The sequence below is a fragment of the Pyrus communis genome, chromosome 2 (assembly GCF_041283825.1).
Source record: "Pyrus communis isolate YQ-2024b chromosome 2, ASM4128382v1, whole genome shotgun sequence".
NCBI lineage: Eukaryota > Viridiplantae > Streptophyta > Magnoliopsida > Rosales > Rosaceae > Pyrus > Pyrus communis.
In genome coordinates, this window is record NC_142566.1 from 19,334,903 (window position 1) to 19,349,697 (window position 14,795).

Here is a 14,795-nt window from a genome sequence, read left to right on the forward strand (position 1 = left end):
GTTTAACAAGAAATAGATTTCCAGATTCCTCCAGTTTGTTTGCAAAATTCCCTTGCTGAACATTCTTATTGAGATTACAAACCCTGGTAATATGGCCAAGCTTGCCACATTTGTGATATTTGATCTTCCCTTTTAGCCAACACTCTCCATAGTGAAGGCTACCACATTATTTGCAAGCATTACCAGTGTTGCTAGTTTCATTTCTTGCACCTGGAGTGAACTTGTTATTCCACTGTTTCCCCTTGAACTTGAAATTCTTCTGAAATTTTGTTCCACTAGCATTGGTATTTTGATTACCAATTTACCATTCTTAGGTGAGATATTCAAACTAGCAAATGCACGCTCAGTACTAGTTTTTCCATGTCTAGTTAGCCTCAGTTTATACCCTTTCAATATAGCAACCACATCTTGAACATCACTTACTTCAATATCTTTAGTATTCTCTATAACATAAGCTATAATATCATATGTTTTGGGTAAACTGATCAATAACTTTTGGACAATTCTCTGATTACTAAGATCTTCTCCATAACTCTTTATCTGATTTATCAAATCCAACAACCTAGCCAAATATGCAACTAGAGACTCACTTCATTCATACGTGTATACTCAAAATCACGACGAAGACCCTGTAATTTCACAGATCGTACCTGTTTGTCTCCTACAAACTCTTGCTTCAGAATATGCCATACTGATTTCGTAGTTTCTAGAGTTGCTATACGTGAAAACATTTGATCCAATACAGCTCCTTGAATGATTTCAAGAGCCCTTACATCCTCGACCAAATTTTCACAATGTAGCTTCATCTTCGCCTCTGTTATCTGTTTCTCCGTCTTCGTTGGAGAAGCAAAACTCTTCTCAACAATACTCTATAACTCGTGAGATCGGAAAATCGTCTTCATTCAAATTTGCCAGAAATCAAAGTTTTATCCATTGAATTTCGGCACTTGAAGCTCCCCTCCGCAAGACCCAGCCATATTAAACTAAGATCACACCTCTCTCTCACTAGTTTATCTGCAACGAGATGTTGCGAGAATAAACTTACTACCACTCACATAATCGACACCTAAAGATTCAGACCCAACTTGGCTCTGAGGCCATGTTAAAGTTAGCAGAGAATGATACACTGTGATCTATGACTTCACAGATTCACACAGAATCTAGATGAAATTCCAATACAAAAATGAAGGATGATGATAGAGAGAAAAGAGAGATATCAATAGAGAATATGTGATGCAGAAAAGAACCAAACGACCTAGGGAAATAGAAAGAACGGGGGATAGATACATGGGAATCACTCAACCAGAGGCACTGGAACTTGCTCACATCGCTAATCGTAGATTCGCTCACACGACTAAGCCAAATGCTTGATTGGGGAAGGAGAAATCACGCACTTCAATTGCACAAGGCAAATACAATTTTTTAATTCATTCAAGTCTGCCATTCAAGGCTCTCTAGTACAATATTTAGAAGCGTTTACAAATTAGTAGACCTTAAGTTTCCATGATGCTGTTACAACTCCCAAAATAACTTAACAAATTCCTAAGTAATTAAAATAGAAAACCTTTGTTATTCCAAAGCATATTAATGGTTTCAAATTGTTTTCTCTGAGTCTTCCTCCCGCATCATTCTCCTATTCTCGAAGAAAATTCATCTTCGAATTTCATTTGGTCTTCCTCGATCTTTCGGATGCCTAACCAATGTTTCCCATAGTAGAGATTTTAGTAAGATAAACACAATTCGTACAACATTGCAAAGAGCACAAAATTCATAATATATTTTTTGTTTCCATCGTGCATAGACTGATCCCCTTTTCCTTCCAAAAGAATTACGATGCATATAGGTTTCCAAACTTATTGGTTCTGGGAGACCGTAAATACTCATGAATGAGAAAAGAAAACTCCAATAATGAGCAAACGGTAGCTCCTTATCCAAGCATTTTCTCTTAACCAAAGCACTATCAAGGAATTCATCCCAAATATAATCATGAAAACAGAATGCAAGAGGCTTCACATTCTTTATAAGTTGTCCACATCGTTGTTCAACCCATGAACTCTTACCTGCGTTTACATGGCAGTCAACAAAAATTGGGGCAAAATCCCAATATGGAGAACAAGTGACCTCAAGCTGCTTACAACACTCTTGATTAGCCATTAAATCAAATACTTGTAATAATCATTTTTCTCGTCAAAGATTGGTGTAGAACTCCAATCAAAAAAGTTCTCATTGACTTCTTCGTCGTCATCAACATACTTGTCATAAATTGGTGGCGAATTCCAATTGACCGAGCTAGTCTCTTCAACCAATTGATTTTCAAACGGATGGAAAATCTCACCCATGATCTTTATACACAACGAAAAACTTGCTCTGATGTCACTTGATGCAGGACAAAAGCCAAGGGAGTCTCAGGGAGACATGGGATGATAACCTAGGATATCCCCGTAGAGACGTTGAGTAAGCTCCGTTGCTCCTGGTTAAGCGAATCCCAGGTTATCTATCCCCCTCTTCTCGAGAACTTTGGTTATGTCCTGCGTTAAGTGGCATCAGGGCAGGTTTTCTGCTGCAGTTGAAGACTATGCTGTGATTTACAATTTGTTTGAAGAGCACACTGTCGAAGAAATTAGTTTCGCCAATTGGGATTCACCACCAATTTGTGATGAGTACATTGATGAAGACGAAGTTAATAATCGTTTTGTGAATGAAGTTGATGAGGATGGCAGTGAGGTAAGCAAGTTATACTCCTCAAGTTTGTATAATTTCTTAAAAGATGATATTGTTATTCACGTGATCAATGAGATTCTTGAAGGTAGTTTCTTGAATGTTGAGCACCAAGTAAAGATTGTGGATGTGAAGGAAACTTTACAGTTTCTGAGCGAGGTGGTAAATTCATACTTAATTAATGCACAAGTTCTACATTGGGCAAAAACTCCTTTATCATTATGATTTGGTTAGAAGAAAGTATTTGAAGAAGAGAAGCATTGCTCACCATTGGAGTCAAGTGCCATTTCGAGCTTATCCATTTGAAGAAAGAATATGGATCAAGACTTCGAACACTCGTAAATTTCTTGTGCTATTGTACCTGTTATGGAAAAGTTTGAAAGGCCTTCCAAAAGATCGAGGGAAAACCAAAAGTCAACTGAAACACGAGGACAATTTTTTTTTCGAGAAGAGGAGTATGATGCAATGCATGACATTAAATATAGCTTTTATATTAAATTTGATAGTTTGTGGTTTTTCATCTTTCAAGGCTATGTTCTATTAGGTTTCTAGTAACTATAATCGTTATTAGTAAGTATTTATCCTACCAATGTATTATAGTCTCTCTATTTAAAGGACTCCATATGTATGTTTAGGGATACTTGAATGAATTAAAATTGTATTTGCCTTGTACATTTGAAAAGAGTGATTTCTCCTTCTAAAATCAAGCATTTGGCTTGGTCGTGTGTGTGAATCCACAATTAGTGATGTGAGCGAGCTCCGTTGCCCTGAGTTGAGCGAATCTCAAGTTATCTATCCCCCTCTTCTCGAGACCTTTGGTTATGCCCTGCGTCAATATGACTCTGAGATTTCATTCACACACATTCACCATGACATTCGCTAGAGAGATAGTGAAGGAATATCACTCCAATTCTAACGGTTATACACTTTTGGCAGTATTCAAAATACATCAAAGCAATCTTAACTTTTCATCTTACATCCAATGAGATGTAGACACTTGGCACCTTACTTAAGACCTTTGAGAATCAAATAAGTAAGATACAACCAAATCAGCACTTAGTTAATTATTCTAGCAACATAAGCTAGAATTATAACTGCCACATTAGATCACAATTTACACACCAACAAAAACTATGTTACAGTCGAGTTTACATACGTCGCACTAAAAACACAAACCAGAGTTTGAAGAACAACGTTCACTGAGGATACACATATCAGAAGTTAGTCTTGTGTTAGTTAATTATTCTAGCAACATAAGCTAGAATTATAACTGCTCATTAGATCACAATTTACACACCAACAGAAACTATGTTACAATCGAGTTTACATAAGTCACATTAAAAACACTACATACACAAACCAGAGTTTGAAGAACAACGTTCGCTGAGGTTACACATCAGAAGTGAGTCTTGTGTTAGTTAATTATTCTAGCAACATAAGCTAGAATTATAATAGATCACAATTTACATACTAACAGAAACTATGTTACAATCGAGTTTACATAAGTCACACTAAAAACACAAACCAGAGTTTGAAGAACAACGTTCACTGAGGATACACATATCAGAAGTGAGTCTTGTGGAGCCAATTTAGGTTGATATTCTCTTTGGCCACAATTATCCTTACGTTGTTGAGACACGACGAGAAAGATTCCCATAAATATTTTGTCTCTTCATCACAGACCACTTCCTCTAACTGCTCAAGATCCACGACTGATGGAGGCAGCTCTTGCAACCTTGAGCATTGCCTCATGTTGATCTTTCTTAAACTACTCATTTCACCAATGTCTTCGGGCAACACCTTGATGCTGAAGCAATCAGATATATCAAGAAAGTTTACCTTTCCAAGGTTCTTCATCGAGGTTGGAAGCTTCGACAGTTCTGTGCAGGATCTTAGCCTCAACAATTCTAAATTTTCCAACTTTCCAATCCCTTCAGGCAAGGCAGATAGCTTATGACAGTTAGTGACACTGAGCTTCCATAGTTTACTAAGATCACAAACCTCGGCGGGCAATTCAATTAAATCACTGCAATAGTCGATGTTCATTTCCTCTAGATTCGGGAATGCTGACGAGATTGAGATGGAACAGTTATTGAAAGCTTGACCAATGTTACACATGAACAAGGATATCTTCTTCAGACTCGCCAATTGTATGGGATTCTTGGTTATGGAAAGAATTGAGATGCGTTCTAATCTGATTCTCTTAAGATTTGGTAACGAACTCAAAAGTTGGAAGTTACTCAAATCAGCAGGTAAGAAACCATGATTTGTGACTATCACAGCCTTCAATTCATCCATGTTCACCACAGATTCAGGTAAGCCATAGTTCTTTGTCTGGAAATTCAATACTAAAACCTCAACTTCTGGCATTTGCATGTTGTGCCATTTAGTTGAAAACCCTTCATCTGCAAAGTAACAACCATAGGTGTGAGGAGGAGAAACTAAAAAGAAACTATTACTTAATTTGTGCGCGCGCGAGTGTGTGCAAGGATGACTAGTTATTTGTGCTTGTCTATGTAATTGCTAAAGAGAAAGGGAGAGATGGAACAACCAGTTGTTATGGATAATAAGCGGGCCTTCATCTGCTGATGCTTCTGTTCTCTCCACCATTTTGGAAGATTGTCTCCACATATGTCAATAATCAGTCTTTTTCTATGTTCTACCGGTCCTTTTTTTGTGTTGTAGATAGCCAGCTCCCGAAGAACATCATGCTGGGTAACAAAGTGCTCACTATAGTATCCGTCCCCCTCCATCTTGTCCTTCCTGGTCATGATCAAAACTAATTTTCTTAGAAGAGATTTCTTCAACCAACATATTGCAATAACAAGTTATTAGCATCAACCAGTCGTGTATATAAAGGGGAAAATAGAGCAAAAATATTATACAAGAGAAAACAAAGCATGCAGACCTTGTAACAACAAGATTGGCTAGACTTCGTTTGGTTAGCTCGTACAGGTTTGCAATGCACTCTATATCTGTATCGACATCATGTAACTCTGCCCAGATATCAATGAGGGCAGCAGCTGGGATTCTTTGGTCTTCCGGAAATGAACCTAAGTCTAAGAAACATTCTTTGATGACAACCATTTCTTTATCCAAGGCACCCAAGCTTCGTTCAAGGCACAAAAGCAATTCAGTCTCTGAATCAAGAATGGAAAAACCTTTAGACCATTCAATTACTCTTTTTTGCCATATCTCTATAGGCTCCCCACAAAGCGATCTCCCCACCACTGTAATGGCAAGTGGAAATCCCTTGCAACGCTCAACTATCTGCAGGATAATTTTCCAAAACAAAGTCAAACTACCTTGTAAGTTGAAGAACCAAAATTCAAGTTATTAAGATGAGAAAATGGCTAAATAACTATCTACATTATTCTAATTTTAGTTTTAGGCCACAAGTACGTATGCTTAAATGCATATTTAATCATGGGTTTATATGGTAAATGGATATGTTCATTCACTCGGTTGTGGATGCTTTTGCGTAAAGGGAATATAATATCTTGATAATTTTCCAAAACCAAGTCAATTAACTTTTGACTATACATTTTTGTGCACGGCAACTAAAAAGTACCTTTTCTGGAAGATCTTTTGGAATATGAGAGCTCTTATCTCCAAGGGACGCTGAATGATGAAAAAGTTTCATCGCATTGTCATGATCCAATGATTGCAAATGATAAGGGAAACCATATCCCCGAAATTCAGACCTAGATGTCACCAAAAACTTGTGATTTTCTGTTTTGAATTGATCAAACTTCTCCACAAGGGATTCTGATCCAGACCAAACATCATCCAGGACAATCAGTAAAGGATTCTGCCCTTCTTCCTTCAGAAAACGTTGCAACAACATCACTGCACTGACTTCGTTTTCGAAAGTAGGTGCCGGGAAACCCTTGCGTTGATATAGATCTTGAACAATATTTTCCAATTTAGGCTTTTTTGAAACCGTGATGAAGAAGATATTATCCTTGAATGTATCTATCCAATGAAAACATAATGAATCAGTCATTGAGGCGTCATTTAAATCTGCCATAATTGTACAAAGAAAAAAAAATATAAACAATTCCGAGTGCTAACTTATAACTATATGATCGATACCTTTGACATCCTTGTCTTGACAAAACTTTGACGCCAAAGTGGTTTTTCCACATCCTCCGGGAGCAGTCAGCACAACCATTGAAACATTTTTGTCCTTTAGAAGCTTCATCTTCAACTCCCTCAGAGGACCATCCAATCCAACCACAAGCGGCGGAAGTTGAGGTACTGCACACCAAGCATCACTGTCGGGTTGTTTCGGTATCACCAGATTCGATTCAATTCTGCTGAGCACGTTCTCTATATTCCTCACCGAAAGGGAGCTGTCCTTCATATCCCTTATTCCCTGAACGTTTAGTATTTCCAAAAGTCGTTGAAGAGATTCATCCCATTCAATCAGCTTGTTGGCGTATTTGTACCTTTTGTACAAGCTCCACCATCGAATCTTTTTACACTTCTTAACCACCTCTATGCCCTTCTCCAAATGTTCTTTCAAGTCTACCAGTTCCTTATCCGATAGATCCAATTTCCTGTTGGATTTTTCTATATCCTTCAACAATGGTGCCAAAGAGTCTAACCTGGATTTGATCTCTTTGAGAAGGGGCGCAAAAATTACATTCTTGGTAATCAGCTCATCGAGGACATCATACAGCACATTGAACGCTGTTCCGAGAGCAGCCCCGCCGATAAGGCCGCCTGCTCCACTCATTCCTTGATTCTTCACAACAAAAACCAACACCAAAATCAGAAAAAACTTACAAAAATACAGGAAAATTGGCCGAAACGACCACTCTTCACCCCATTGCGGAAATGATCAGTTTTCAGTATGTCGCCGATACTTGATAAGAATTGAGAATTTGAGATTTGATTTCGGACCGTAGCCACTTTCCCAAAACAATAACAGATTAGAAGCTGTAGAAAAGTGAGACACGCTTAAATTTGGTTTCCAAAATAAAGAGATTCAGAAATCAAGCAATACAAAGTTAGGGCTTTGGCATATAAAACTTACTACTGAAGCTGGATAGAAATTTCGGGGTTGGAGAGCGTTGACTTCAACAGTAGCTGCACCACCATGTCCGGGAAATTTCGGAGTTGGAGTGTGGAGGGAGACTTGGAAATTCACCACGAAATTGCATCATGTATGGGAATCTTTCACGGTGAGAGAGAGAGCCCACCAACCATATTATTAAATTGTGACAGCAACTTTCGAAAGGAGACAAAAGCATAAAGACAAAACGAAAGTTTTGAACCGATGAGCAATTAACGGCCAATATTAACCATGAACCAATGGGCAATAAACGGCCAATATTTAACCATGAACCAATGGGCAATAAATGATCAATTTTTAACCATACTTTTTACGTTGCAGTAAACTGCTTTTCCAGTCGAGCAGTACCGATTATATTTTGAAAATTTTAACTTTGCAATATCGACGATATCAACTGTACTTGCATATAAATGACATATTGATTATATGTAATGATGGATTCAAGATTTTAAATTCGAGAGGTTCTATTAATAAAGGTAAAAATTTATAAACAAAATTAACATTGAAAAGTTAAATATAATATATTTCATTAAAAAATCATACGCAAAAAAACATTACAACCTATAAAATTCTAATTTGAGCGTCTACGACGGAGTTTCATAGTCTAAAAATGTTCTATGATAGTTTCATTACCAATACATGAAAAAACATTTTTCTCAATGTAAACAACTAAGCTGTTACTCAACCATCTTTCTCAGAACAAATAGATGATGCTATTAGATTTGGCTTGAAAAATCTCTCCATATTTTTTATTTCTAAAATTTAACCAAAAATAAAAATAAAAAAACACAAAACATATACCAATTGTTAAAAAGGGTCCTATTTTCTTTCTTCTTCACACGCGGTCTAGGAAAATTTAAGTAAATTTATTATATATCTTTAGTATTTTGATGAATTTAAAGTATAAGATAAAAGTTCAAATAATTACAAATTCATAGTAATTTACATAATATTTTTAGAGATCATATTGATTTATATTGACTTTTAAGACAAATTAGTGTGTTGAATATGTGGTTGTAGATTGTAGAAAGCAAAATGAGGCACTTGGACGCATAAAGAGGGGAGCCACACCAATTAGCAAAAATACACTTACTGACCTACAGCCCATTTTTCTTTTTGGGAAAGATCAACTTCATGCTAGCTGTCCAAACGTGATTGGACCAATTAAAAAATAAATTAAATGGGAAATTTTGAGGATGGTCACGTGCGAATGAAAGGATGAGAGAGAAATAGTGACTGACAGCCCATTTTTCTTTTTTGGAAAAATCAACTTCATGCTAGCTGTCCAAACGTGATTGGACCAATTAAAAAATAAATTAAATGGAAAATTTTGAGGGTGGTCACGTGCGAATGAAAGGATGAGAGAGAAACTCATTTATCATCTTCTTCCACCTTTCGTGAACAGAATCAGAAATTACAGAACACACTGCACAGATCTTGTGTTCGAGTACAAGGGTTCTCCGAAAAATTTCTAGCAGCGATTTAGGGTTGCCGAGAGGTCTTGGGACCTAGGTCCCTCTGTAGATCCGCCACTGATTATATATCTGTATTAAATTAAAATACGGTAAACTACATTTTAAAATATGTCAATATATAATATATAGGGTAATGTTAGGAAGATTAAATATATAAATAAAATTTTGAAAATTAAATAACATGTAAGCTGATGATTGATTTATTATTTCAACATTGATAAACGTGCTCATTCATATTGATGATACATCATTTAGTTTACAAATTTTGTCTCCAAATTTAGCTCCCTTGGAATTACCTAATGGGCTAATATCTATATCAGAGTAAGCAACAAAAGAAAACTTATAGATATAACCAAATGCATAATTTACATATGAGCCCTATCAAAAAAAAAAAAAAAAAATTTACATATGAGGTGCAGTAAAAACATATTTTTTGTATAATCCAAGAAAATATAATACACATGATTGTGTAAAACAATAACATGACAATTACACGATATAATAACACATAATTTCTTGAGACGCGAGAGTTGATATAAATAGTCTTACAAACTGATGTGATGAAACATAGAAATTGAACAGAACCAAGAACGAAATCAAACAAGAAAAATCTAACAAGAAGATGAAAGCTAAAGAAAACAATGCTACACAATCAGAAAAACGTTGCTCCATCATTTATTGAGGAAAGACAGGTCTCACAACTGAGGCTTTTCGAGCCAATTCAGATTGGTTTTTTCTTTTGCCACCTTGATTTTGTCTCTGGCTAAGAACGATTCCCACCAATGTTTCTTCTCTTCATCACAAATCACTTCCTCTAACTGCTCGTCAAGATCCCACACTGATAGAGGCAACTCTTCCAATCTTGAGCATTGTCCCACGTTGATCTTTCTTAAACCGCTCATATTACCAATGCCTTCAGGCAACTTCCTAATGCCCAAACAATCATACATGTCAAGACAGCACAACTTAGTGAGGTTCTCAATCGAGACCGGAAGCCTTACCAAGTCTGTATAGGACCTTAGTCTCAGTACATCCAAATTCTCCAGCTTTCCGATCTCTTCAGGCAAGGCAGATAGCTTATGGCAGTTGGTGATACTGAGCATCTTCATATGAACAAGATCACAAAGCTCGTCAGGCAGTTCTACCAAATCATGGCAATAGTCAATATTCATTTCCTCTAAACCTGGCCAGGCATCTGAAATTTTGATGGAACAATTGTGGAAAGCTTGACCCATGTTACACATGAACAAAGATATCTTCTTTAGACCCTTCAATGGTACGAAGTTCTTGGTTATGGAATGAATTGAAATGCGCTCTAATCTGATTCTCTTCAGATTTGATAATGATTCCAGAAGATCAAAATTACTCAATTCAGTAGGCAATAAACCATAGTTTGTGACTATTAGAACCTTCAGTTTATCAATTTTCTGCACAAATTCAGGTAAGGCATTGTTCACTGTCTTAAAATTCAAAACTAGAACCTCAACTTGTGGTAGATGAACACTCTGCCATTGTGTTGGGAACATTCCATCTGCAAACAATATGCTACGAGATATGAGTAGCACAGAAATTATATGAAACTTACGTACAAATTTTAGCGTGTGTGTCTGTGTGTGCATGTGTATATATGCATATGCTTGTGTCTGTGTTCATGTGTGTGTGAGCACGGACGAATGTGAATGTACGTGGGTAAGTGTGCTGGTCATAGGTAGACGTGCAATGTGCACATATATGCATTTTATAAAGAGAGAGATGGGACAACCAGAGGAGATAGATAATAGGCGAGCATTGATGGGTTGAGACTTCTGCTCCGTCAACCACTTGGGTTGATTGTGTCCACTTACGACAATCAGTCTTTTTCTATCTTCTATTGGGTCTAGTTTTGCATTGTAGATAGCCAGCTCTCTAAGCATATCATGCTGGCTAACAAAGTGTTCGATATAGTAGTCATCCAGAATCTCTATATTCTCCTTCCTGGTAACAAGCCAAACTCAGTCAGTTGCAGACTTGCAGTTTCATATTATGGTCAGAGCGACATGTGAATGTGGACATTTTCAATGAGAATATTATACAGGAGAAACTTAATAGCTTGCGTACCTAGTGATCACAAGATTTGCCAGACCTCTGCTGGCGAGTTCTTGGAGGTTCTTAATGGACAGAAAGTCCTCATCTAGCTTATATAACTCTGCCCACATATCAATGAAAGCAGCAGCAGAGATTCTTTGATCTTCAGGAAATGAAACAAGGTCCGTGAAACATTCCCTGATGATAACCTCTTTTTCATCTAAGGCATCTATGCTACTTTGAAGGCGAAGAAGCAACTCGGTCTCAGAATCAAGAATAGAACCTTTAGACCAGTCTGCTAGTCTTGAACGCCAGAATTCTGTAGCTTGTCCACGAAGTGATTTCCCAGTCACTGTAATGGCAAGAGGAACTCCCTTACAGTGCTTTAGTATCTGCAGGTTAATTGTACCAAATGATGTCAATTACCAACTGGGTTGCAGACAGAAAGTTCAAGTTTCTTTTAACATCTCAATGGTTTCATGAAAATGGTTATTGACTACCTACTTAGCTTCATTCTTATTTTAGTTTTGGTTCTTAATTAACATCACATGATGATCGTTTGCAGGTTCATATGGTAAAATGGGTGTTTGCTTCTGTATGTGTATACATATCGTAAAAGATCAAAACAATTTATTTTCCCCACTTTGTTGCCCCTATAATTTGTGAGGCCTTGATATGTATATATGTTGTGAATTGCATGGTGAGAAATAAACCTTTCTCAGAAGATCTTCTGGAACAGACGAGCTATTTCCCAGGGATGCTGAATGACGCAAAAGAGTCATCGAATCTTCATCATTCAAAGCCTTGAGATTATATGGAGTGCCAAATCCTGGAAATTCAGATCTCGATGTCACCAAGATCTTGTAATTTCGCGATTTCAATTCATCAAACTGCTGAAGAAGAGATTTGGATTTGAACCAAACATCATCCAGGACCAACAGTATAGGATCTTGTCCTGCTTCCTGAGACTTCATACGTTGATATAGCTCTTGTAGAACATCTAAGTTGGGCTCTTTAGAAACGGTGACAAAGAAGATATTTTTCTTGAATTTATCTATCAAAATACAATACAAGAAATATGTTAGATAAATGTGAAAACAAGGAACAATATACTATGGCAACATTGAAGAGTATGAAACGAGGGAAGCAATTTTCTTAATGGAACCTGATCAATCATGAAGCTAGTGTAGAAAATGCTTCGTTACCCGGTCAAGTAAAATTTTCTACCCATGGGATTTCCCAATTATATTCCTCTAGGACTCAGATATGAACTGTATAACAGAAATGGGGACGATTCTTTACTATATAATGCATGAGTGAACTATTATATCCGAGATATACCACATATTAGTCATGGAAAAAAGAAAGCTTTAATTTCGAAACCAGATATCCAATAAGATTTGATATTCAAGCATTTGAAATATTACATTTGTGGATTCACTTTGATGTTATATATATCCGAAGCTGGGTTGGATTTGGGTATAAGTAGGTGCTGTAAACTCATACAAAAGGCTTCAAATCAACGAACGACATCTATAACATACGACTAGTAGTAATCGAGAGAAAACAATGTTAAATTACAGATTACTTCTACTATAACACTTCTCAATTAGCAATTAGAAAGTATTATTATACCTTTGACTTCCTCATCTTGACAGAATTTCATTGCCAATGTGGTTTTCCCGCAACATCCGGTAGCAGTCAGCACTAACATTGAGACATCGTCCTTAAGAAGCATCTCCTTCAAATCCCTCAAAGGCTCATCCAATCCAACTGTAACATGTGGAGGTTCAGGAACTGAACCCAAATCATGAAATCCTTCTTGCTTTTGTATGACAACATTCTCTTTGTTTCCTACCAAACTATTTTTCTGGACAGTAGTCAAGGTCTCCTTCGACAAAGCCAAGTTCTCCCTCGAAACAGCCAAGTTCTCGAACCCGTTCCTTATTCCCTCCACAGTCAGTACCGTCAACAACCTGTTTAGACACTTGTCCAAATCGAGAAGTTGTTTGGCGTATTTATACTTTTTGAAGCCTTTCCACCAGTAAAGTTTGTAGCACCTGAGAACTAGCTCGTACCCATTCGCCATTTGTTTCACAATTTTTTCTACTTCCTTGTTTGATTGATCCAACACCTCTTTGTACTTCGCTATGTCTTTGATCAGCGGCTTTAACGCTTCTAGCGTGGAATCGAGATCTCCGAGGAGCTCTCGAAACATCATAGTCTTGTCCTTGACATCCTTAACAACCTCATACAGCACAGTAAACAATGCTCCTACAGCAGCACCTGCAAAAAGCTCCCCAACTCCTCCCATTCCAGCTTCTCTCAAACAAAACCCGACACCGAAAAATCCGAAAACTAAGAAAAATCCGAAAACTAACTTGTAATAATTACAATCAAAACTTGAAGACAAGAGAAGAACATAGCAGTATGAAAAACCCAAACAAAAATGCTCTCTTGATATAAGGAAGAATCCGATTCTGCTTCAATGGGAAGCTAATAATTCCTGAGTTGAATCCATTGACTTACTGTTCCCTGTCCCCATTGACTTACCAAGCAAGTTGCAAAGCTGCTTGCTGTGAAACTTCGAAACCTATTGCTTTGCCATTAACTGACCGAGAAGAAGTTTCTGCTAAACAAAACATCGCGCCTATCACACTCATGGCTGCCGACAAGAGCGTAATTACAATGCAATGATCCAAAGTGTTGTGTGCACGGGGGGAACCCTTCAACCACAATCAGTCGCAAGTTGGAACCCTTTAATTATGTTTCCTTTCTCCGGTCACCGCTAACTTCCAAGTCAACAACCACAACGGTGGTTTTTCTTTTCTTGAAACGACTAGGAAAAGTAACGAGAAGAAGATTTTACACAAAAAGTATATGCTCATTATATACCGATCTCTACCCTTATTATAAATTTATTTTCTAGATTTTTCGGAACACCATGCTATCAGGGTAATTGGAATTCCGTTTTTTTTTTTTTTTTTTTTTTTTTTGTAAAACAATCAAAACTCTACTTTATAAAGAAACATCCAAAAAATTCATCTTGTTGTAAAAGTTGTGAGAGTGAATGCCTACATGTTTTTAGTCAAAGATGAAAAGTGACAAAGACTTAAGAATAGTAGCATTGTTGTTGTTTGTTGTATGATGTTTTTCAAAACACACTCATTTCACTTTTGTGATTCTCCACAGATATGGCTCTATATAAGGAACATTTCATGTATGATCACAATACACAGAAAAGAAAATAAGTGAAAAGCAATAAAATCAATATCCATTCCTTCCTCTTTTTACTTGCAATCATTTTGTGTTATAGTTACGAAAATAAACAATGTGATACATTGCACCCACTTCACTCATGTCCCTAGCAAAGGTTATCTCTCTAACTTTTACCTATTTATAACACGTTATCAACACGACTCTATCTAACCAGTTCTCATTTCCCTTCGCCGAAAAAT

At 36.9% G+C, this 14,795-nt stretch overlaps 2 protein-coding genes across 4 annotated transcripts; both read right to left on the reverse strand.

The window, feature by feature from the left end:
• Positions 1-4,006: 4,006 nt before the first annotated feature.
• On the reverse strand, positions 4,007-8,125 carry LOC137747104 (putative disease resistance protein At5g66900). Of its 2 annotated transcripts, none has more exons than XM_088685679.1 (6): positions 7,760-8,125; positions 6,814-7,662; positions 6,290-6,693; positions 5,627-5,988; positions 5,270-5,481; positions 4,007-5,123 (listed from the first exon to the last, which is right to left on the reverse strand). In XM_088685679.1, the coding sequence occupies exons 2-6, from the start codon at positions 7,457-7,459 to the stop codon at positions 4,282-4,284; spliced, it is 2,466 nt and encodes an 821-aa protein (XP_088541805.1). In that variant the 5' UTR covers positions 7,460-7,662; positions 7,760-8,125; the 3' UTR covers positions 4,007-4,281. The 2 variants fall into 2 exon arrangements, with proteins under 2 accessions (XP_088541805.1, XP_088541808.1); XM_088685682.1 differs by having other exon boundaries at positions 6,814-7,468; positions 7,760-7,994.
• Positions 8,126-9,764: 1,639 nt separating this feature from the next.
• LOC137717255 (putative disease resistance protein At5g66900) lies at positions 9,765-14,218 on the reverse strand. Of its 2 annotated transcripts, XM_088685691.1 has the most exons (6): positions 13,891-14,217; positions 12,973-13,695; positions 12,051-12,391; positions 11,371-11,729; positions 11,036-11,247; positions 9,765-10,804 (listed from the first exon to the last, which is right to left on the reverse strand). In XM_088685691.1, the coding sequence occupies exons 2-6, from the start codon at positions 13,649-13,651 to the stop codon at positions 9,969-9,971; spliced, it is 2,427 nt and encodes an 808-aa protein (XP_088541817.1). In that variant the 5' UTR covers positions 13,652-13,695; positions 13,891-14,217; the 3' UTR covers positions 9,765-9,968. The 2 variants fall into 2 exon arrangements, with proteins under 2 accessions (XP_088541817.1, XP_088541815.1); XM_088685689.1 differs by having other exon boundaries at positions 12,973-14,218.
• Positions 14,219-14,795: the final 577 nt, after the last annotated feature.